Source organism: Microtus pennsylvanicus, chromosome 2 (genome assembly GCF_037038515.1).
Source record: "Microtus pennsylvanicus isolate mMicPen1 chromosome 2, mMicPen1.hap1, whole genome shotgun sequence".
In the NCBI taxonomy this organism is placed as follows: domain Eukaryota; kingdom Metazoa; phylum Chordata; class Mammalia; order Rodentia; family Cricetidae; genus Microtus; species Microtus pennsylvanicus.
The window spans coordinates 68,235,757-68,257,265 of NC_134580.1; the positions used below are offsets into that span (position 1 = coordinate 68,235,757).

Genomic DNA, 21,509 nt, shown 5'->3' on the forward strand with positions numbered 1-21,509 from the left:
ATTCATCTTTTCAATGAGTTGTTTTGGTAGCCCTGAATGGCCCTTTAAAGCTGTTAATCCTCAAAATTCCACTTTTTGCCAAAAAGGGGCAAAAATTCCTTGGCACTTTCCTTTCTTCCCCTTGCTCTTCCCAGAGGACATGACTCCAACAAGCTCCACCTTGTCAGCTCTCCTCAGTGTGACTCTACCCATGTGCTGGCTCGCTGAGCTCTGCATGCTGCCTGTTGATTGTGGTTTGATTATGTCTTGCTCCAGGAGCTGAGCAGCTAAAGGGCTTCTGATTTTGTCCTCTGGCCTGGGCTTAGGTGCCCCCTCCTCCTTTCTAACCAGAGAGAATGTGTTCTTGGCCATGGTGTAGGCACCACCATCATCTGGCTTCCTCAGTATAGCAGAGCCCTTCAAACCCCTCGGGCTGAGTGCAGTGGTGAACGGTGATACTTGTGCTTGTCAGCCTCCCAGCTGGGCTTCACACCACAGCTCTGCCCTGAGCACTTGCTGAGAGGAAAGACAATGGGCTTGGTCCTTTCTGTCCTGAGGTCCCTGGAAGTCAGCCAGGTAGATCAGATCTCTGATGGATGGGACACCGGAACACTGACAGCTGAGCATTCCCGGCTAAGGAGGTAGCTGATTTGGTGTCCCACCTGCTTGCACTAGACTCAGCACAGACGACTGACTTATCCCACCCAGGGGGCTGCTGAAGGCTGCCTGGTGGCTTAGGGAGGAAAGTGGGTTGGATGGAGAAGCAGTGCCCCTTGCTGTGTTATGGTGATGGTGCAGTCAGGAAGGGGGCCTGGTAAAGACCCTTTTTCCTCCTGCTTATATTTGGGAGGTGGGTGCTATGGGGAGGATCAAGTGAGACAGGGTCTTATGTAGCCTAAGCTGGCCTGGAATTCATTGTTCTACCTCATGTATTACCATAGCCTATGTTCTTCCTATGCCTTCCTTTTTTTCCCCCTTGTTTTCCAAAATGGTGGTTTCAAGTAGCTTAGGCTGGCCTTTTAACTCCAGATCCTTCTACTACCATTCCTGGATGCTAAGATTACAGTGTGAAGTCAAAGCTGGAGATGACTTGATGGTCCTGATCCCTTGATAAGAATTACTAAGGGGGATCAGGGAATAAATAAGATCAGGTGATGGTGACAAAGGCTCAAGCATTCCTGGGCTGAAAGGTTAACAGTGAAACTGGGCGGGGAAATAGGAAACCTTCCGAGATGTACAGCAAGGGAACAGATCTGCCAGAGCACTGAGCAGAGCTCTGCTTGACCGCCCTAGTATGTGGAACGGGGAGTGGTCTAGGTAATATTTATTTACACCTATAGAACAGGTATTTACAGATAAAGATGAACCACAGCGTTAACTGCTATGGAATCATTCAGTGGCCACTTCTCTAACACCACAGCAGCAGGGCTGAAGTCTGGCTGTTGAGTGGCCAGCTGAGTACCTGGATGTCAGCCAAGGGAAATAGTTGGGGATTATGGCTTCAGCATTCTCCCAGTTCACATTCCTGAGCACTGACAATGTGGAGCCCTCACCACCCCCACCTTACTCAACCCAAAGGACAAGGGGCCTGAGCGGGGAAGGGCAGCAAGGCTCATTCTCCCTGCCTGGGGCATGTCTGCTGAACCGTGTGCTGGCAGGAGCATTTGGAGCTGCACTGGGAGACTGCTAGCCTGAGGATTACACGGTGCCTTGCAGACTGCTGTTTGACAGCATTTGCTGGGGAAGCATGAGCTGGCCAGGGTGGCAGCCCCTAGGAGGAGGTCCTAGAGAGGCTGCCTGCTCAGTGCTGAGTGGGGCTGGGGCTGCAAAGCACCCACCTCCCCTTTCTTTGGCTGTAGAGGTGGCACAGGAAGGGCTGGGGAAATGACAGCAAAGAGCAGTGCAGCCTCCGCCTCTTAAGGTGCTTGGGACCTGGATATGTGAGCAGAGCTTTAATTAGTCTTGAGTTAGAGGTCCAGGGGGGACAATTCCGGGGTTCTCTGTAGCCCTGGACTCTTGCGAGAAGTGAGGCCTGTGCTGGCACCAGCGCTGCCATTCCTTGCTGCTAGATGACAGTGGGGTGGCTGGGCTCTGCACACAGGGGTCACAGTGTCGGTCTCCTGCACACATCTCTGTCCAGTGCGAGGCTGGTTCTAGCATTCACCCTCTGCCTCTCACACAAAGTCACAGAGCAAGTTGGTTCTCTATTGCTTGCTATGCGGAGAGGGATATCAGGAATGGTTACCACTCAACGAAGAATGAAAGCAGCACCATGACCACGATGCCGGAGCAGAGCAGCAGCACCTGCTGCAGGGAGTGCCTGTTGGGAGAGGGGAGACTTAGGAGCAGGACTCCTCCTGAACCCCGTTAGTGGCCATCCCAGGAGATCACTCACCACGGGTCATTTTCTTCTAAGAGGTCGGGCAACACATTGACCAGGGCAATATAGAGAAAGCCTCCAGAGGTAAAGGGCAGGGTCCAGACCACTGTCTCCCCTGTAGGGAACGATGAGCTGGTGGTAAGCCCAGGGGGCTGTATGTACCTTACCCTTCTGCAGGGCAGACCAGGCACACAAGCCCAGTAGCAGCGGGGCAGTGGCACTGTCTAGCTGTTGCCTCTACTGAACATGACCACTCTCATACCTACTCCTTTGGGGGACTGTGTGCAGATGGCAAAGCAGGCCCCCAGAAGGCCTCCCAGGGCTGTAGAGAACTGTAGCTTGGCTGCAGTCCATCGGTCAAAGCCAGCTCGGAGCAGGATAGCAAAGTCACCCACCTGAGGAAAGGCCCAGATAGATGTTCACCCAGAGCCTGACCACATGAACACCCAGCGTCCTATCTACCTTGCCCCTGGGCCAGCGCCTATTGAAGCGGTGCCCCTCCTCCAGACCACTCCTGTGGGCAAGGCCCACCCAAAGCCCTGGCCAAGCGCCACACCCATGCTGAGCATGGAAACCTTGGGACCTTGGCTTTGGGGCCACCCTCTGGGCACTTACCTCATGGGGGATCTCATGCAGGAGGATGGCCATGGTGGTTAGAAGCCCAATCTGCAGAGATGGGAGTCTGAGTCTGCTGCCTCTGCTGGGTAACTAGGCTTCCCCCATACCCAGTCTCTCTACAAACAAGTGTTGTGCTTTGAGTCTGCTCTGGGCGGGAAGAGCCTGCCCTCAGTACTGACAGCCTCAACACTGCAACGTAGAATTCACCCACAGATGTGCTGGCTGCATTCACTGCACACGGGCACAGTGCCACTCCTAAGCTGCAGGTTGGGGGTGCCTGGTTGAGACAGGGTACAAGACAAGCACCTGCGTGGCCCCATCTGGAGCAGTGCTGTGAGGAAGACTAGACAGGTGCCTAACTGGGTGGGGTGGCAAGTGCCTCTTAGAAGTACAGTCCAACTGAGGTCTGAGGGGTGAGGAGTTTGGGAGGAAGAGGACACAGCGACTACCTAGTGTCGGGGTAGACAAATAGGTGGTGGGTGAAGGGAGAAGCATCTAGTAGTGGGGACTTGATAGGGACATCCTAGTGAGTGCTGGCAGAAGGGAACAAAGGTGCGACAGAGGTGGGGGACCAGAGGACCTGAGTTCAGTTCCCAGCACCCACGTTAGATCACTCACAACTGCTCTAGCTCTAGCTCCAAGGATCCAGGTCCAGCTTGGGGATCTTTTGGTCTCCAAGAGCACACAAACATGTGACACCAGCACAGACATGCACATAACAATCTGAGGACAGCACAGACATGCACACAATCTGAGGACAATAAAGGTGAAGAGAGAGGCTAGAGCAGCATCCAGCAGAAGGACAGGGACAAGGCTTCACAAAGATACTGTTAGTAAAAGCAAGAAGCAGACTTTCTTTTGGAGGTGGATCGAATTGGTAGATATTAGTACCCTTTTCACCAGATGCCAGAGCTCTACTTGCCCTACCCCTTACCTTTTTGCTCACAAGGAAGCTGGCAGCCACAGCCAGCCCATGAGTGAAGTTGTCTATGGTGTTGGCCAGCAGGTTGAGATAGCCGCTGACCTGGGTGAAGGGAAAGAAAGCCGGGCTGAGCCAGGCAGGCAGAGCTGAGCTGGCCATTCAGCTCTGCGGCTGCAGGAGGGGGGCCCTCATGGGCCACTCACTTTGAGGTTCCGGACCACGGCTCTCAGGCCGGGCTCTGCAGCCGGCTGGGCCAGACAGTGGCCTCCATTGAGCGCGGCAGCAGTGGGGTCTTTGCTGGGGGCCTACGGCCAGAAGAAGGAGAGAGAGGTGACATTAGATGCCCCCACTCAGACAGGCAGACAGAGAGGGACAAGAGACAGAATATTTCCTTGATCTAGCTAGACTTTGCTGATCCGTCATTAGGCCTCAACCCCACAGTCTGTCATCATCCATCTATGAGATCAAACTACTTCAGAGGCTGGCGCTGCCATCCTTGGGAGTTTCCTACCACAGCTCTCAGGGGAGAGCCAGGAGATACTCAGACCCTGGGCTTCTCCAGGCCCTGGGTATTTATTTTACTTTTTCATTTACTTTAGAAGCAGAAAACAAAACCAAAAAAAAACAAAGAAAAAAACCGACAACCCGACATATCCGGGCTCTGGGTCTTCTGGCTTACCTGGCTGGGGCCCTCCTTCTCCTTGCTATTCAGGAACATCTTCTCCAATGCCAGAAAGGTCAGGAAGCCAGCAATGACCCATAGCCCCAGCTGTTGCTGCTGCTGCAGACTCTGTCCTTCACCACCTGCAGGGGGAGCACTAACAGGCCATGCCAAGCCAGTGGCTAGAAGGGAGTCATCTGGAATGGGGCCTATTTCAGGGCTAGTTCAGGGAGGAGGTTTGGGAGGGGCACCTACTGAAGCCAGGGCATTGGAATTCGACCTTCCCTCTTAGACAAGGTTTTCTGAATCTCTCTTCCACATCCCTCCCATGGCCCTCTCTGTAGAGCCAGCAGGGCCTAGGCCAGCCTGGGCATGGGCACGGGTTCTGCCCTCCTGTCCTGCCCTGTGGTCTCACTCACCGGGGCTGATGCGACAGGTGTAGGCCCATGCCTCTGGCAGCAGGTGCAGAAACACATTGCCCAAGAGTCCACCCAGGGCAAAGCTGAGCAGCTGCTTCAGACGCCAGGCTCCAGCTGTAAGCAGACGTGAGGCCTGGGTTGAGCTTGTGCTCCTAAGCACCCAAAGGCTGGATTTCCAAAGACTACTGCTTTTCTGGCTAGCTCTTCCCCAATCCAGAGTGCTCAGTAGGAACCACTGTGGACTCACTGACTACTGCATATTGGTTAAGAGATGGGCTTGGGCCCTGGCAAGTTCCAGTTCTCCAATCCATCTGCTGGCACCTGGAAGATAACTTCTGAGACTCGGTTTCCCCATGTACAAATTGGATCAGAATTAAACAACAAGGCATAAAGCAAATGTTCATTCAATGGGAATATCTCGCCTCAGTGCCACCTGTAGAAAACTGACAGAAACTTGGGGACTTTTACAACTTGTATGTCCAGATTTGGAAGTGCTTCTTGGCCGTTGGTGGTGCAATGACCCCCAGGGACACTGCTGTTTCCAAGATAGCCAGAAAGCAAATGCTTCCCACTTGTAGAATGTAGCCAATACTCCAAGTGCATCCTGCACTACCCTGCCAAGCCTCATACACACCAAGTGAGCATCCTACCAGCGCTACCCCATCCCCCGGGTTGTCTGAGGAAGGACACATTGCATAGGCACGACAGGTTCCAGGAAGGCTTGGTTCACAATTGGTAGCAACAATCCTCCAGGAGCATGGCAGATGGCAAAAGGCAGTCACTCTGTTTATTCATTTATTTACTATTATTGTGTGTGTGATGTGAGAGTGTACACGTGGGCACAGAGGACAACTCTGTGGTGTGTGTTCTCTCCTTCCTCCTTTACATGGGTTTCAGGAATGAAGTCAGTTTGACAGGCTTGTAGGGCAAACACCTTTACCCACTGAGCCATTCCATGAGCCCTTCTTTTACTTTATTTATTTATTTATTATGCATACAATATTCTGTCTGTGTGTATGCCTGCAGGCCAGAAGAGGGCACCAGCCCTCATTACAGATGGTTGTGAGCCACCATGTGGTTGCTGGGAATTGAACTCAGGACCTTTGGAAGAGCAGACAATGCTCTTAACCGCTGAGCCATCTCTCCAGCCCTCTTCTTTTACTTTTTAAATGATTTATTCTTTTTAAAATTATATGCATGTTTATGAATGCAGGTGCCTGCCAAGCCCAGAGGATCCTTCTGGAACTATAGTTACAGACAGTTGTGAGCTGCCTGACATGAATGTTAGGAACTGAATCTGAATGCTCTGGAAGAGTAGAATATATGTGCTCTTAAGAGCTGAGCCATCTTCAGCCCTACATTCTTTTTATACTCTGAGAAAGGGTTTCACACAGCACAGGGTGACTTCTGCTTGGTTATGTAGCTAAATAAAGATAACCTTGAACTTCGGATTCTTCTGCCTTCATTCAAGTTCTGGGATTTTCAGTAAGAGCTACCATATCCAGCTATATTCAGCTGGGGACTGACTTCCTGTGTACCAGGCAAGCACAACAGCATCAGCTACTACATCCCTAGCCTTTAGACCACTAACCCAAACCGGGGGGCAGGCAGCACTTGCTCACCTCTGTACTCGGGGTTCAACATAAGCCTGTAAACGCCTGCCCTCCCTGCATCAGGCGATCCCCCAAGTGCTCATCTAAAACTCACAAGTCAGTGACAGTACTGCTCTCATGGCGGGTGAGGCTGCTGGGGACATGCGAGGCACCCATTCTACTACTGAACTGCATGATCAGACCAGAGTGAGATTAAGTGATTTGCCATGTTCTACTTAGTTGGTGGGTGGCAGAGCCAGGATTTGAGCCCAGGTAATGTGGCAGCCACATTGCCAGCCACTGTTCATACCACGTCTGGGAAATGTTTGCTGAATGAAGTAAGAAGCAGATGCATAAATGAATGAACAAATGAGCATGTATACCATCTTCCCACAGGACCAAGGTGGCACTGCTCCAGACACAGTGTGCCTGGCACATGAGACTCAGCATTTTCCCAAAAGCAAGCATGTTTCCTTCCTTTTGTGAGGATTCTCGGGGCCACTGAAGGGCCACTCACCTTCTGAGTGTAACATGGTCCCCATCTCCAGGGGAATGACCAGCAAGGGGAAAACCCCACTGAGTCCAACCACGAGGGAGCCCAAGAGGGAGCAGATCCAGGTGTCCAGTCGCTCCCCACTCAGCAAAGTACCCCAAGACTCGCTTTCTTTATCATCCAGGCGACAGGCAGCTGCAGCCCCCAGGCTCCGGAGGGCTGGCTGAGAACCTCCAACCCTTCTCAGGAGCTCCAGGGCAAGGACAGTGAGGAAGAGAACCTTTTGGCCTGCCATCCCATAGCCAGGGCAGGGACATCCAGGCATGCCAGCTGCTGGAAAACACAAAGGCCGCTTATGTGAGCTGCCTCCGTGGACCACATGCCCACTCAGGAAGCGCAGCATCTCCTCCCGTCTCAAATGACCATGGCATCACCCTCCTGCTTGCTCCCGAGGATGGGTGAACACAGCAAAGGGGTTCTGCTCCTCTATACTTCTCCCAAAAACCACACATTTTTTCCTTCTGAGCTGGCTCCAGCCTGTGTGTCAATGTGTCCGCCTAAGGCTAAACTTTCTCTAATGACTGGGTGAGGCACTGCCTGGGCTTCCTTCAGCCACCGGAGGGCCCATCCCTGCTGGGTGTCTCTAGCTGCCAGGAGAGGCTTGGCTGCCAGGATATGTGTCTGTGAAGACACCCCAGGGTCTAAGGCCATCAATGAGCTTGATGGGGAGCACTGGTGGAGAAATTGAGCAGTGGTCCAAACCTCTTCCCCCTAAATGATCTCTGGGGAGCAGAAGAGAAGAGATGCCTCACAGATGCAGGAGCACAGGCTGGCGACTTGTGGCTGACTAATTTGGTGATCTAGATTTTAAGCTGTTTGACTGTGGGCAATTCCTGTTGCCCCTTCCCAGTCTGGTCTTCATCAGGGAATGGATCTGGGTAATGCCTCCCTCACAGAGATATGGATATGAGATGGGCTTGTTAATTCGGGTAGTTGATGGCATGGAGGAGAGAACATAAGCCATGTGCCAGAGGAGGCCTGAAGCACTCCAGAAGGAATGTGTTCTGCAGACAGATCACCGTATGGGGATGTGAGTCAACCAAGCAAGAAGCTCAATCTGGAAAGTTTGAGTGTGGTTTGCCCTGTCTGTACCTACTGTGACCTTGAACTGCCTCAGTTTCCTCCCTCTGGTTGGTGAGTAGAAGCCTATATCTGGGATCTTAGGCCTTAATTAGACCCCCCACAGCTACCACGGGGGGGGGGGGCGAAGCTTCACTGATACCAAGGCAGGCCCTAGCCAGGTCAAGTCCTTGGCGGGTCATGCAGAGGCGAGGGGATCGCAGGCTTGGAAGTATGGGGTATGGAGAGAACGGAGAAGGCAAGAGAAAGGAGAGTCGAGTCAAGAAAGTGAGCCAGAGAGTATCTGGTGGAAGGAGAGAAGCGGGGCAGCTGAGAGAGATGAGGGGCAGAGTGTGGGACGACAGCAGTAAGGAAGAGTCAAAAGCAGGCAAGTTCCACTCCTAGACTCTGGACGAGCCGCAGCCGGTTTGGGAATCGACACGGTCCATCCCACCCCGGACGCGGGCCTGAGGGTCCAGCGACTCACCGTGCGGTGGCAGCGGTGGCAGAGGTGGCGGCGGCGGTAGCTGCAGCGCTCCGGGCGGGCCCGGCCATCCAGCTGCAGGCTCGCGCCCCGCCCCGGCTCTGCCTCGCCCGGCCCCGCCACTAGGCCCCCGGCCCGGAGCCACCCCCGGCGTGCAGCCACGTCACACGGGACAGTCCGGAACCAGACGCGCCTGGCTCCGGGGGGCTAGACGGAGCGGCGGCGGGGGGGCGCTTCCGCTTCTTAGCCATGGGGGACCCGCGCGGTCAGTGCACTTCCGCTCGGGCCGGATTACGGGGCTGCGGAGAGGGCAGGACGGAAGTGGGTAGACCCGCGGGCACCGCTTTTAGTCAGGCTTAGCTAGATGAGGGCCACGCGGGGACCGCGACCGTTCTGGGCATGCAGTCCCCGCAGTAGCCACACGAGGGCGCGCGTGGCCGCCAGACCGCTCCGTCCCGGGATAAGAGCGCGGCTGTGGTTCTGAGTCAGCCAGCGCGCCTGGCTCCTCCACGAGCCAGGGAAAGGGGAAGTGCCTGCCACAGGGAGGGGCCTGGCCCCGGTACCTCAGAAGAGGGAATTTTATTCTTACTCATCGAATTATTTTTATGCTTTGGTTTTTCACTTGGAACCTCAGGCCACTGTCTCCAGGACAGTAACCCTTTGAGATCCAATACATGTTTCTAGACCCTGTGCCCTGGAATCCCAAACCTGGCACAAAGAAAGGGCTTTGTGTTCCCTTAACCCTGCACAAGTTGGGCCTGCACTCCACTGGAGCAAGTATGACAAGAATTACTGTAGTCCTCTGATTTACTGAACACACACTATGTACCATCCTCGTTTTTTTTGTTTTTGTTTTGTTTTTTAGAGACAGTAGTGCTTTGGAGCCTGTCCTGAAACTAGCTTTTTTTTTTTTTTGGTTTTTTGAGACAGGGTTTCTCTCTAGCTTTGGAGCCTGTCCTGAAACTAGCTCTTGTAGACCAGGCTGGCCTCGAACTCACAGAGATCCGCCTGCCTCTGCCTCCTGAATGCTGGGATTAAAGGCGTGCGCCACCACCGCCCGGCAGTTCCTTATTTTTATCAGATATGTACTGACTGTTGTATTGGTTTATGGCAGCCACACAAATGGCAGAGCCAGAATTCAACTTGGATGTACCTAGGGCCTGTGATAGCCGCCTCATTTCTAAGCCTGAACACAGTAGAAATGTGGCCTGAAATCCCCTTTGCATCCTCTTCTAGGAATTAGCCAGCAGCCGGTGCAGAAGAACGTTCAGCCAAGGCTAATGTCTGGGCTCATCCCTTGGGCAGACTGTGACAGAGTGAGGGTCTCTGGCCTTCACCTCCTATGGCAGCTCTCTACTTCTGTGGCTGGTCACTTGTTCTTTCTGGGTGCTCTGAGGGCGACTGAACTCACACAGTGCAGCTGATGCCTCACCTACTTCAGTGTGTGTTGCATATATGTTTCTTCATTGTTTATTGGTTTATTTTATTTTGAGACTGGTACTCTCTATGTAGCCCTGGCTTTTCCTGGAACTAGATGAAGCTGGCCTTGAACTCACAGGATCTGCCTACCTCTGCCTTCTCAGTGCCACATTCCTGGTTTATTTATTGATCTGTTGTGATATAAGGTCTCATCCTAGACCATCCTTGAACTTGAAGACTAGAGTGTCTGGACCTCCTGATTGTAGGTGTGCACTCCTACACCTGATGGATGCATTGCTGGACCAAGCACTCTATCAGATACACTTTATACTTTTTTTCCCCCCACCAAAACGGGTTCCCCGTGTAACGCTGCTGTCCTAGAACTCACTTGGTAGATCAAGCTGGCCCCGAACTCAGAGATCTGCCTGCCTCCGCCTCCCGAGTGCTGGGATTAAGAGGGTGCATCACCACACCAGAGTGCTGGGATTAAGAGGGTGCATCACCACACCAGGGTGCTGGGATTAAGAGGGTGCATCACCACACCAGAGTGCTGGGATTAAGAGGGTGCATCACCACACCAGGGTGCTGGGATTAAGAGGGTGCATCACCACACCAGGGTGCTGGGATTAAGAGGGTGCATCACCACACCAGGGTGCTGGGATTAAGAGGGTGCATCACCACACCAGGGTGCTGGGATTAAGAGGGTGCATCACCACACCAGGGTGCTGGGATTAAGAGGGTGCACCACCACACCAGGGTGCTGGGATTAAGAGGGCGCACCACCACACCAGGGTGCTGGGATTAAGAGGGCGCACCACCACACCAGGCCTACGGCACCACTCCCAGCTGATACATTCTTTAACATTTGTGCTTTCTAGGCTACCAGCTCCTTTCAAAAGCTTCCTGTCTGGCTTTCCTCACCAGCCTCATACGTCTCCCAGGATGCGCTCCTGGGCCCTTATGGAGGTTCTGAAACAGAATGTCCAATTGGATTCTTTGCCACAAGGAGAAGATGTTTAGCGAAGGCCACACTGGGATGTTAAAGATGTCTTCCTCCCTGTATGCAAATCATGCCATCTTATACAAAGCACCTCACAATATGCAAATGATTTCACAATAACAGTGTCAGTCTTCCTGTCTCTAGAAGTCAGGGGGCTCCTGGCCACCCAGGATGGGCCCTAGCGAGACCCAGCTGGAAATACACTTGCTGTGTGCTCTCTTCTCAGCTGGTCTGGAATGTCCGCCAACAGAACCTCATGAAATTAGAGAAGCAAGCTCGTGGAGCTCAGGTGGTCAGGTGAGAAGATCCATTGTTTGAAACACTGGCTTTGACACAGACATTTAAACAGCTGGTCTTGGGTGGGTGGAGAGATTGCTCTTCCAGAGGACCTGAGTTCAGTTTCCAAAGACGAAGCTGAGTCAGTTCAGATGATGGCTCACACCCCGCTGCACCCCCAGCTCCAGGGGATGGGTGCCCTTGTCTGATCTCCATGCTCTTCATACTTGTGGTGCACATATATGTATGTACTCAGGCACCAGGCCAGCCTGAGCTACATAACAGGTTCTAGGCAGGCTAAGGCTGTATTGTGAAACTCTCTCTCCAATTGTTCAAGACAGAGTCTCACTGTGTAGCTCTGGCTGGTCTGGAACTCACCGTGTAGATTGAGGTTTCCTTAAACTCAGAGTTTTGCCTGCCTCTGCCTCTCCAGTGCTGGGATTAAACTCCCAGTTTAAATTTTTTTCAATTCTTCTCTCATATATTGCATCTCAAATATCCCCTCCTTCCTCTCCTCTCAGTCCCTTCCTGCCACCTTCCATTCCTCCAGATCCATCCTTCCTCCATTTAAATGTGCAGATATATACACATATATGTATATACATATATATTTTAAAGTTGATCTTGAGCCAGGTGGCACACTCCACTAATCCTAGCACTTGGGGAGGCAGAGGCAGGTGGATCTCTGTAAGTTCAAGGCCAGCCTGGTCTACAGAGGTAGTTCCAGCACAGCCAGGGCTGTTACACAGAGGAAAAACCCTGTTTCAAAAAAGCAAAAACAAACAAAAAAAGGTTGATTTGGGGCTAAGGAGGTGGCTCAAATTTAAGATTACGTGCTGCACAAGAACAAAGACCTAAGTTCAAGTCCTAGAACCTACAAAAGGCAAGCTTATTGGGGAGTCTGGTGAGGAAGCTCACAGTTAAGACCCTGAGTTCTCCTGTAGAGGACTTGAGGTTCAGTTCCTGTACCCACATTGGTTGGCTCAGAGCACACACCACCACGCACCATACCCAGCTTAATATTATTACTTTGTTATTATTATTATTGTTTTTTCAAGATAGGGTTTCTCTGAGTAGCCCCGCTGGAACTCACTTTGTAGACTAGGCTGGCCACCACCCAGCTATTTTAATTTTTTTTTTTAAGATTTATTTACTTGTTTACAGTGTTCTGTCTGCATGTATGCCTGCAGGCCAGAAGAGGGCACCAGATTTCATTACAGATGGTTGTGAGCTACCATGTGGTTGCTGGGAATTGAACTCAGGACCTCTGGAAGAACAATCAGTGCTCTCAACCTCTGAGCCATTTCTCCAGCCCCCTATTTTATATATATTTTTTACTTTGCTCTAAATTGGGTGTGGTGGTACACACCTTTAATCCCAGCACTTGGGAGGAAGAAGTAGGCAGATCTGTGAGTTTGAGGCTAGCCTGGTCTACAAAAAGAATTCCAAGACAGCCAGGACTACACAGAGAAACTCTGTCTCAAGAAACCACACCACCACCACCACCAAAACCCATTATTTTGAGTATTGAGGGCACTCATATGCCAAAACACTGTTATGGGAGCCAGAGAGCAACTGTGGTCAGTTCTCTCCTTCCACCTGTGGGTGCTGGGGATTGAACCCGGGCTGTCAGGATTGGAGGTCATCTCAGTGGCCCACTTGTTAGATATTTTATAGAGAAGTAGAAGAGTTGGTAGGTTTTTTTTTTTTTCGAGACAGAGTTTCTCTGTAGCTTTGGTTCCTGTCCTGGAACTAGCTCCTGTAGCCCAGGCTGGCCTTGAACTCACAGAGATCTGCCTGCCTCTGCCCCCAAGTGCTGGGATTAAAGGTGTGCGCCACCACCCGACACAGAAGGTGGAAATGCTAGTTGACCTGCTTGGTAGCTGTTCATTATATGCACATATTGAAGGATCATGCCATCCCACAAATACGAACACTTGTTAAATGTCAATTACAAAAATGGACTAGAGCCTGGAGAGATGGCTCAGTGGTTAAGAGCACTCACCGCTCTTCCAGAGGACCCGGGTTCAGTTCCCATCACACACATGGTAGCTCCCCACTGTTTGTAACTCAAGTTTCAGGAGATCTGCTACCTTCAGACATCAGGCAAAACACCAAGCACATAAAATAAAAATAAACAAATTTTAAACAGAGCACTGGCTGCTCCTGCACAGGCCACAGGCCCCAGGCCCCAGACTTGCCTCCCAGCCCCCCATGGTGACTCACACCCATAACCATCTGTGATTCCTGTTTCTAGAGACCCGGCACCCTCTTCTGGTCTCCTCAGGAACACGTGGTGCACATAATGCAGGTAAAACATTCATGCACATAAAATAATAAAAATTAAAAACATAAATAACTTTTAAAGGTGCTGTGGGCCCAGGATGTGCACCTCAGTAGCAGAATGTCTGCTTAGCCTGCAGCAACCCTGGTGTCGTCCGAGCACTGCAAGGCCGGAAACGCTAAACTGATTCGGCCTGGGGCTTCCAGGTAAAGAGCAAGAGAAGTGAGGTGCATGGGGCTTATTTGCTGCAATTTGCTATCTTCAAATAATGACAAAAAGAAAATTCAGTAGTGTATTTGCAGTTAGAGATGTTAGGTCTCTGCATCTCTGTGTAGGAGGAGTGAGTAAAAATGTAGAAGAAAACTGGCTGTGGTGGCGCACGCCTGTGACCCCAGCACACCTGTGACCCCAGCACACCTGTGACCCCGGCACACCTGTGATCCCGGCACACCTGTGACCCCGGCACACCTGTGACCCCGGCACACCTGTGACCCCAGCACACCTGTGATCCCAGCACACCTGTGATCCCAGCACACCTGTGACCCCAGAATGCCTGTGACCCCAGCACGCCTGTGATCCCAGCACACCTTTGACCCCAGCACACCTGTGACCCAGCACACCTGTGACCCCGGCACACCTGTGACCCCGGCACACCTGTGACCCCGGCACACCTGTGATCCCAGCAAACCTGTGATCCCAGCACACCTGTGACCCCAGAACGCCTGTGACCCCAGCACACCTGTGACCCCAGCACGCCTGTGACCCCAGCATCGGGGTCTCTTTGAGGTCAAGGCCAGTCTGATCTATACAGTGAGTTCCAGGACGACCAGGGCTACATAGTGAGACCCTGACTTTTTTTTTTAAGGGGGTATGAAGCCTGGTGTGGTAATGCACTTTCTTAATCCTGGCACTTGGGAGGCAGAGGCAGGCAGATCTCTGTGAGTTCGAGGCCAGCCTGGTCTACAGAGTGAGTTCTAGGACAGTCAGGATCAAAAAATAGCATGAGCTTGTCTTAAAAAAAATGAGTATGAATGATTACTCACATATTAGGAAGTTATAAATTCTCAAGAAATCATAAATGGAAAAGAAAAAATAAAAGACATTTCTTTAAAAATTTTTATATGATTGTATGTACAGAAGCAGGCAGGTCTCTGATTTTGAGACCAGAAAGTGACACACAGTGAGATCCTTTTTCAAAAAAAAAAAAATCTGGTTGCAGACTTCCTGGGACAAATGACTGAACTCCCCACACCCTGGTTTCCTCAGCTACAAAGGAGTGAGTGTGCTGGGTACGTCGGTGGTTTGGGGTGCTTTGTTTCATTGGAGTTTTAGAGAGGGTGTCCCGTAGATGAGGCTAGCCTTGGGCTGACTATGTAGCTGAGGCTTGCCCTGCACTCTGGGACTTTTCTGGATTCTGGGGTGGCAGGTTTGCTCCTCCACTCTCATCCTGTCCCGGATCGTCGTGGGGATCACACACACCTAACAACGGGAAAGTTTATGGAAGGATTAGATTAAAAATGATTTGTGTGTGTGGCACTGGGGGCATGTGTGCAGGTGCGTGAAGAGGCCAGAAGAGTGGGGTTGAATTCCCTAGAGCCAGAGTTAGAGGCTGTGGAGAGGTGGGTGCTGGGAACTGAGCTCTGGAAGAGCAGCCAACTCTCTGACTACTGAGCCCTCACTCCAGCCCCACAGTTAGATAACAATATCTGTTGTATACATAGTTTTATATGCCTTGTGTATATGCAAAGAAAAATATGTATTTTTCAAAGAAAATGTTAAATGAAAAGAACAGAGGCATCAAGAGACAAGGTGGTTCTACCTGCACACCACCACCCAAGCATGTGGCAGCCAGCCAGGCCTCTGCCCTTGGAACTCAGAAGCTGGAGCCACCCTGGCCTGGTGCCTTGGCCACCTGATACCAAGGCTACAGACGTGGATTGGGGCTATGTGCTTCCAGAGTGTGGGCTCCAGAGAGGAAGGCGTCCTCCTCATCGTCAGCAGACAGGCAGTGATGTGTGGAACATCATTGCTCTGGGTTGCAGGTGAAATGTGGGTCACCCAGGTGTCTGCTGGCCACAGACAGTACACCTGCCTCTCTGGAGTGCTGTCCTGGGCACAGTACTCAGAGGGAGCTACGCTGGTTCTGAGCTCCTGGGAGACTCTCTTCTCCTAGACCTGAGCCACACGGTGCTGGTGGCTGCCGAGCTCTGCTTTCTTCCACACTCAGCAACTGTTCCACATGGGGCCAGCCCTCTCCTTTGCTGAAACCTCCACTTTGCCCTGACACCATCTCTGTCCATCAGAATCCAGCCTGACTATCCATGTGACCTTTAATCCTGGCACTCAGGAGGCAGAGGCAGGCAGATTTGAGTTTGAGGCCAGCCTGGTCTTCATAGTGAGTTCCAGGCTACACAGTGAGACTGTCTCAAAAAGCAAAACAACATCAAAATTCGGCTTGAGTCTAAGGCTTCCTCTTCCTGGAGCCTTCCTAAAGCACCCATCCTGGAGACTCTCAGTGCTGAGTATTTGGGGGGTAAAGTCCTTTATACTCGCGGGCCTCCCATTCTGCTAATGCAGACTTCTAGAAAAGACAAGTTTTGCCTGTAAATACAGTCATGTCCCGCCCCATTTCCTGCCCAGCTGTGCTAATTCAGGTGAAATCATTACTGTAAGTCACCTTGGCTCTTTCAGGGTCTTCTTTAATTTCTGTGTTTATTTACATTTTTTTCCGGGTGTAAAACCAAATCTGTCTCCTTCTGCCTTCTTCTTCTTTTTTCCTTCTGCCTTCTTGAAGTAACCAGAATTTTGTGAGGCTTCACACTTTGGTTATGTTATGTTTTGTTTAGGTTGTTTTGGGCACTGGGAATCCAACCCTTGGTCTTCTGCATACCAGGAAACATTCTGCCACTGAACAGTCTCTCTCTCCCTGAACAAGATCTCACCTTTAACCCCAGGCAAATTTGGAATATAATCCTTCTTCAGCCCCCTCAGTGCTTTCTTTTTATAAAGTTTTTAATATATATGTATGCTTAGACAATGTTGTTTGATTTAACATTTCCTTATAAGGAAAATAAACTATTTTAAGTTTTCTTTCTTTTCTTTTTTAAAGATTTATTTATTTAATACACATTGGGAGTTTGCCTTCATATATGTCTGTATGAGGGTATAGGTCCCCTGGAGCTGGAGTTACAGACAGTTGTGAGCGGCCATGTGGGTGCTGGGAATTTCTGAGCAGCCAGTGTTCTTAACCACTGAGCCATCTCTCCAGCCCCACTAAGGTTTCTTTTCATTATTTAGATAGTTTCACAGTTGTTTTCATATGAGCTCTGCACAATTATTAAATTCATGCATGTGCATGTGTACCTGTGTGAGTGTGTGTACATGATGCCCAAGGAAGTCAGAGAGCATCCGATCCCCCTGTAACTGGAGTTAGAAGTTGTGAACCACCTGTTATAGGTGTGGCATCCAAACCCAGGGCCTCTGCAAGAGCAGCAATCACTCTACCTGCTGAGCCTTTTCTCAAGCCCCATTCGGGAGATTTTTTTTTTTTTTTTTTGGTTTTTCGAGACAGGGTTTCTCTGTGGCTTTGGAGCCTGTCCTGGAACTAGCTCTTGTAGACCAGGCTGGCCTCGAACTCACAGAGATCCTCCTGCCTCTGCCTCCCGAGTGCTGGGATTAAAGGCATGCGCCACCACCGCCTGGCCTTGGGAGAATATTTTAAATGCATCCTTTACATTAAGTTTGAATGCTATTGGTAGAAAACAGGAAGGAAAATGATTTATTATTATTATTATTATTATTATTATTATTATTATTATTATTATTGAGACAGGGTTTCTCAGTAGCTATAGAGCCAGTCCTGGAACTAGCTCTTTAGACCAGGCTGGTCTTGCACTCACAGAGATCCACCTGCCTCTGTCTCCCGAGTGCTGGGATTAAAGGTGTGTGCCACCACTGCCTGGTTCCAGCATTATTTTTTAATCATGTTTTTGAATGTCTGTGTGTGCCTGTATGAGTTCGTGTACATGACGTGCATGCAGACACCGGAGGAGGCAGGGAACACTGGGTCCCCTGAAGCTGGAGTCACGGGTGATTGTTCTGTTCCTTTGATCCCTTTTTACTAACCCCATTTTCTGAGTTCTAATAGCTTTCCAACATCCAATGGAGCCCTTCGAGTGGATAATCTCTAGGATAAGGAGGAACCTTGCTGTTTACGAAGATGTGACCTGACATCTGTCTCTGGAAACTGTTTCCATTGCACTGTGGCCGAGTCATTGATGATATTCTGTGCAGTTTATTCACATACTGCCTTGAACTGAATGCTACTTCTGTGAATGAATCCACTGGAATTGTTATCCATTCTCTCGTCAGTGGCACTTGGTTATTGGTAGTGTGCCTGGGAATATGGTCTTGGAGCACAGGCTCGCTTCTGGACTTTAATGTTGGCTGACTTGTGACTCAGCTAAGCTCAGCTCTGTGAGGGAAGGAGGTGGTTTTCCCTGGGAGCTGTTTGGGCTGGGCACTGTCTGACAGTATCAGGGCCATTCTGATGCCCCACCTCTTTCTGAGGTCTTGAGTCTGTCAGGCTGGTTTGTTTATTTTTATTTATTTATTGGTTTGTTTATTTGTTTGTTGTTGTTTGTCCAAACAGCCTCGTTTTGTAATCCAGATTAGCTAGAACTCACTATAGCCTACCCAAGCCTCGAATTCGTGGCTTCCTGCCTCAGATGGGGAGTGCAGGGATTACCCGAGTCACTGTGCCCCATAGGCTAGGTCATCTTGCCTGACAAACGGGTTAAAAGTAAAACAACACCTCACAGTGGTCTTCGTTTGCATTTCTCTTCTTGTCCTTAAATGTTTGCTGGACAATGTATGTGTTTCCTCCCCCACCCCCGCAGGGTTTCTCTGTGTAGCCCTGTCTTGGAACTCGCTCCGTAGACCAGGCTGGCCTCGAACAGAGATCCAGATGCCTCTGTCTCCTGAGTGCTGGAATTAAAGGTGGGCTGTGTTTCTGCTTTTGTAGCTGGCTCTCTGTTAGATTCTTGGGTTTTTCTGACTGTGTGCAGGGGTGCTGTATGGATTTCTGGAGCGTGTGCTCCCTGCAGATACACAGCACACATCGCTAGTCTGTGGTTCTCTGTTCACTTTCTCTCAGGTGTCTCCACCTTTCTCTTCCCTCCACCACTGGGCAGAGACGTTGCTGGGCGGGAATGTGTGTGCGTGTGTGTGCGCGCGCGCGCGAGTGTGTGTGTGTGCCTGTGTGTGCGTGCGTGTGTGTGTGCGCGCGCGTGTGTGTGTAGGGGAGGGCTGTGCCTGTCAGAATTCCTGTTACTCTGACGACCCTTCCCGCTCCCTTGTCCCCCAGGACTTTGGAGGACCCTCCCATGGGGGGTGAAGGCAGTCCGGTTTGGGGAGCCCCCGTGGGCTTGGGGCGGGCAGGATGGCAGGCGCTAGGGGGTGATCACTTCCGCCGCCCAGCTGGGGGACGGCGCTCTCCGCTCCGCTGGGCAGCAGCGCCGCGGCTCCGACTCCCCAGGGCCCTGGGGTCGGGCGCTTCGAGGGGGGGCGGGGCGCGGGGTGGGCGGAAGCTGCCGGCGCAGATAAGGCCGGGGTCAGTCCTGCGGCGAGACGTGCGGGGACGCAGCTGGTCTCACCCGGGGTGGAGCCTCGGTGGAGTGAAGGAGACCCCACCTGTCCCAGAGCCGGACCCACCCAAGGGAGCGGTGGGGCCTGTCCTGCTCCCTCTCAGCGGGAAAGCACAGAAATGGAGCTCACTTCCCCCACAACACTGTGGGATGGAAGAGGTTGACTTGGACGCTCTCTGAGGGTTTCCTTCATCTGGGGGCCTGATGTACCTCGAAGCCCTTGCTGGCCTTGCCACACCTTCCTGACTGTCAGGCTTCATTGGTCCCCAATGTATGGAGGGGAAAGGGGTTTACCAAACTCAAAGCAAGCAGATTTTAGGCTTTGTGGAACCTCAAGTTTTTACAGTTTTGGGTGAAGTGTGAGGAAGATTACAAAGCCATAAATACAGAATGCAGACTCCCTTCCCAGGGCTAAGGGGTACAAACTAGGAAAGACGGTCAAGTCCACTTTCCTCAGGCAGTACTCCCTGAAATGCCTAGCGGGGCTTACATACCTCTTCGCAGAGACCACCGACACAGGCAACTGGGCGGGAGGCCAGCGGGGAGAACACTCTGCAAGGGTGACAGGGGCAGGAGGGACATTGCTGTAGCTGCACCAAATCCCTTTATGCCCAGACATGGTCCCTAAGCCTAGGGAATGTCAGGAGCAGCAGAGAATAAGGATGGGCAGCCACAGGCCTGCAGGTCCACGCCTTCAAACTCCACCAGTCACTTAGGGTTCCCAGCCCTGAGGGCAGGTGGGAACAATTCCAAGGAGAGAAGAAAGGCCCTTTGGGGTTCCTCTGTGAAATGCAACCAAACTGGAGTTGTACAAGAGCTTCATGGCCCAGGCAGGCAGTGGGATGAAGGGGAGGAGCTTCCCCTGCCTCCTTGCAGGCCAGCTGGGAGTAGCTAACCCCTGCCGGTTGGATGCCAGTGCAGTCAGGTTTGACATTTCCAGACCAGGTTAGGCACGTTCCTCCTGTGTCTTGCAACTGTAGGGTCAAGTTGCTTCCTCAGGGACCGCTCTTTGCCAAGGACAATGGCACGGGGGTTTGATCCTACTTAATGTGCTGGCTTGGTGGGAGCCTAGCCAGTTTGGATGTTCACCTTCCTTGATATGGATGGAGGGGGGAGGACCTAGGACTTACCACTGGGCAGGGAACCCTGACTGCTCTTTGGACTGGAGAGGGAGGGGGAGAGGAGTGGGGGGAGGGGGAGAAGGGTGGGAGGAGGGGGAGAAGAGTAGGAGGAGGGGGAGGGAAATGGGAGGCTCGGAGGAGGTGGAAATTTTTTTTTTATTCTCCTTTTATCAATAAAAAAAAACAAAAAACAAAAATGAGGCCAGGTACGGAGTCACAGCCCTTTAATCTCAGACTCAGCAGATCTAACTCTGAGGCCAATCTGGTCTACAACTTGAATTAAAGACCAGCCAGGGCTACGTAGACAGATCCCATCTCAAAAACAGACAGAGCTCTTGCCAAGAACCTGAGTTTCTAGAAGCTCCAGTACCACATGGCAGTTTACAACAGAATATAGCTACAGTTCCAGGGGTCCACGGATGTGGTGCATGTGGTGCACAAACACACGTGCAGGCAAAACAGCCAAACCCATAAAACACCAACTTACAACAAAACAACACTTAGAAGAGTAAGCGCCAGTGCCTGGGGTCCAGGTGCTCTTCAGCCTGTCTCCCTATAGGGTAGTAGTTCCCAACCTGTGGGTCAGATGGCCCTTTCACAGGGGTTGCACTGACCATCTGGAAAACATAGGTATTTATGTTACAATTCATGACAGTAACAACATTACACTTCTGAAGTAGCAATGAAACCATTTTATAGCTGGGGTCACCTCAGCGTGAGGAACTGCACTGAGGGTCGCAGCATCAGGAAGGTTTAGAACCTCTGGTCTAGAGTCCCATGTTGCTGTTCCTCTGCTGCAAGTCCAAGGAGGTAAAGGGCCTCTGAATCGAGGGGGCCGCTCCACATCTCCACATGCTGGTTCTGGTTCTGGTTTTGTTGTTTTTTGTCTTTTCGAGACAGGGTTTCTTTGTGTAGCCCTGGGTTGTCTTGGAACTCACTCTGTAGACCAGGCTGGCCTCTAACTCAGAGATCCACCTGCCTCTGCCTCCTGAGTGCTAAAATTAAAGGTGTGCACCAGCCATGCCCGGCCTCATATTCTGTTTTTTAAGTTGCTATCATTACACTGAGAGCCTGTGTGTGTGCTCGCACAAGAACAT

General features: G+C 51.4%; 1 protein-coding gene across 6 annotated transcripts; it reads right to left on the reverse strand.

The window, feature by feature from the left end:
• Window positions 1–1,916: 1,916 nt before the first annotated feature.
• Slc39a13 (solute carrier family 39 member 13) lies at window positions 1,917–8,824 on the reverse strand. 6 transcript variants are annotated; one of them, XM_075961292.1, is made up of 10 exons: window positions 8,671–8,824; window positions 7,089–7,397; window positions 4,980–5,093; window positions 4,579–4,703; window positions 4,103–4,204; window positions 3,912–4,001; window positions 2,975–3,025; window positions 2,622–2,754; window positions 2,375–2,474; window positions 1,917–2,299 (listed from the first exon to the last, which is right to left on the reverse strand). In XM_075961292.1, exons 2-10 carry the CDS (start codon window positions 7,387–7,389, stop codon window positions 2,221–2,223), a joined length of 1,095 nt encoding a protein of 364 aa, XP_075817407.1. In that variant the 5' UTR covers window positions 7,390–7,397; window positions 8,671–8,824; the 3' UTR covers window positions 1,917–2,220. The 6 variants fall into 6 exon arrangements, with proteins under 6 accessions (XP_075817407.1, XP_075817403.1, XP_075817406.1 ...); XM_075961287.1 differs by having other exon boundaries at window positions 2,083–2,299; window positions 7,089–7,394; window positions 8,671–8,796; XM_075961289.1 differs by having other exon boundaries at window positions 2,169–2,299; window positions 2,626–2,754; window positions 8,671–8,798.
• Window positions 8,825–21,509: the final 12,685 nt, after the last annotated feature.

Coding starts and splice junctions, on each gene's coding strand:
- Slc39a13 (XM_075961292.1), bottom strand. CDS start 7,389: ATGCCTGGATGTCCCTGCCCTGGCTATGGGATGGCAGGCCAAAAGGTT. Junction 4,205..4,578: donor AGAAGGAGGGCCCCAGCCAG/GTAAGCCAGAAG, acceptor TTCTGGCCGTAG/GCCCCCAGCAAAGACCCCAC. Junction 2,475..2,621: donor ACAGTCCCCCAAAGGAGTAG/GTATGAGAGTGG, acceptor CGTTCCCTACAG/GGGAGACAGTGGTCTGGACC.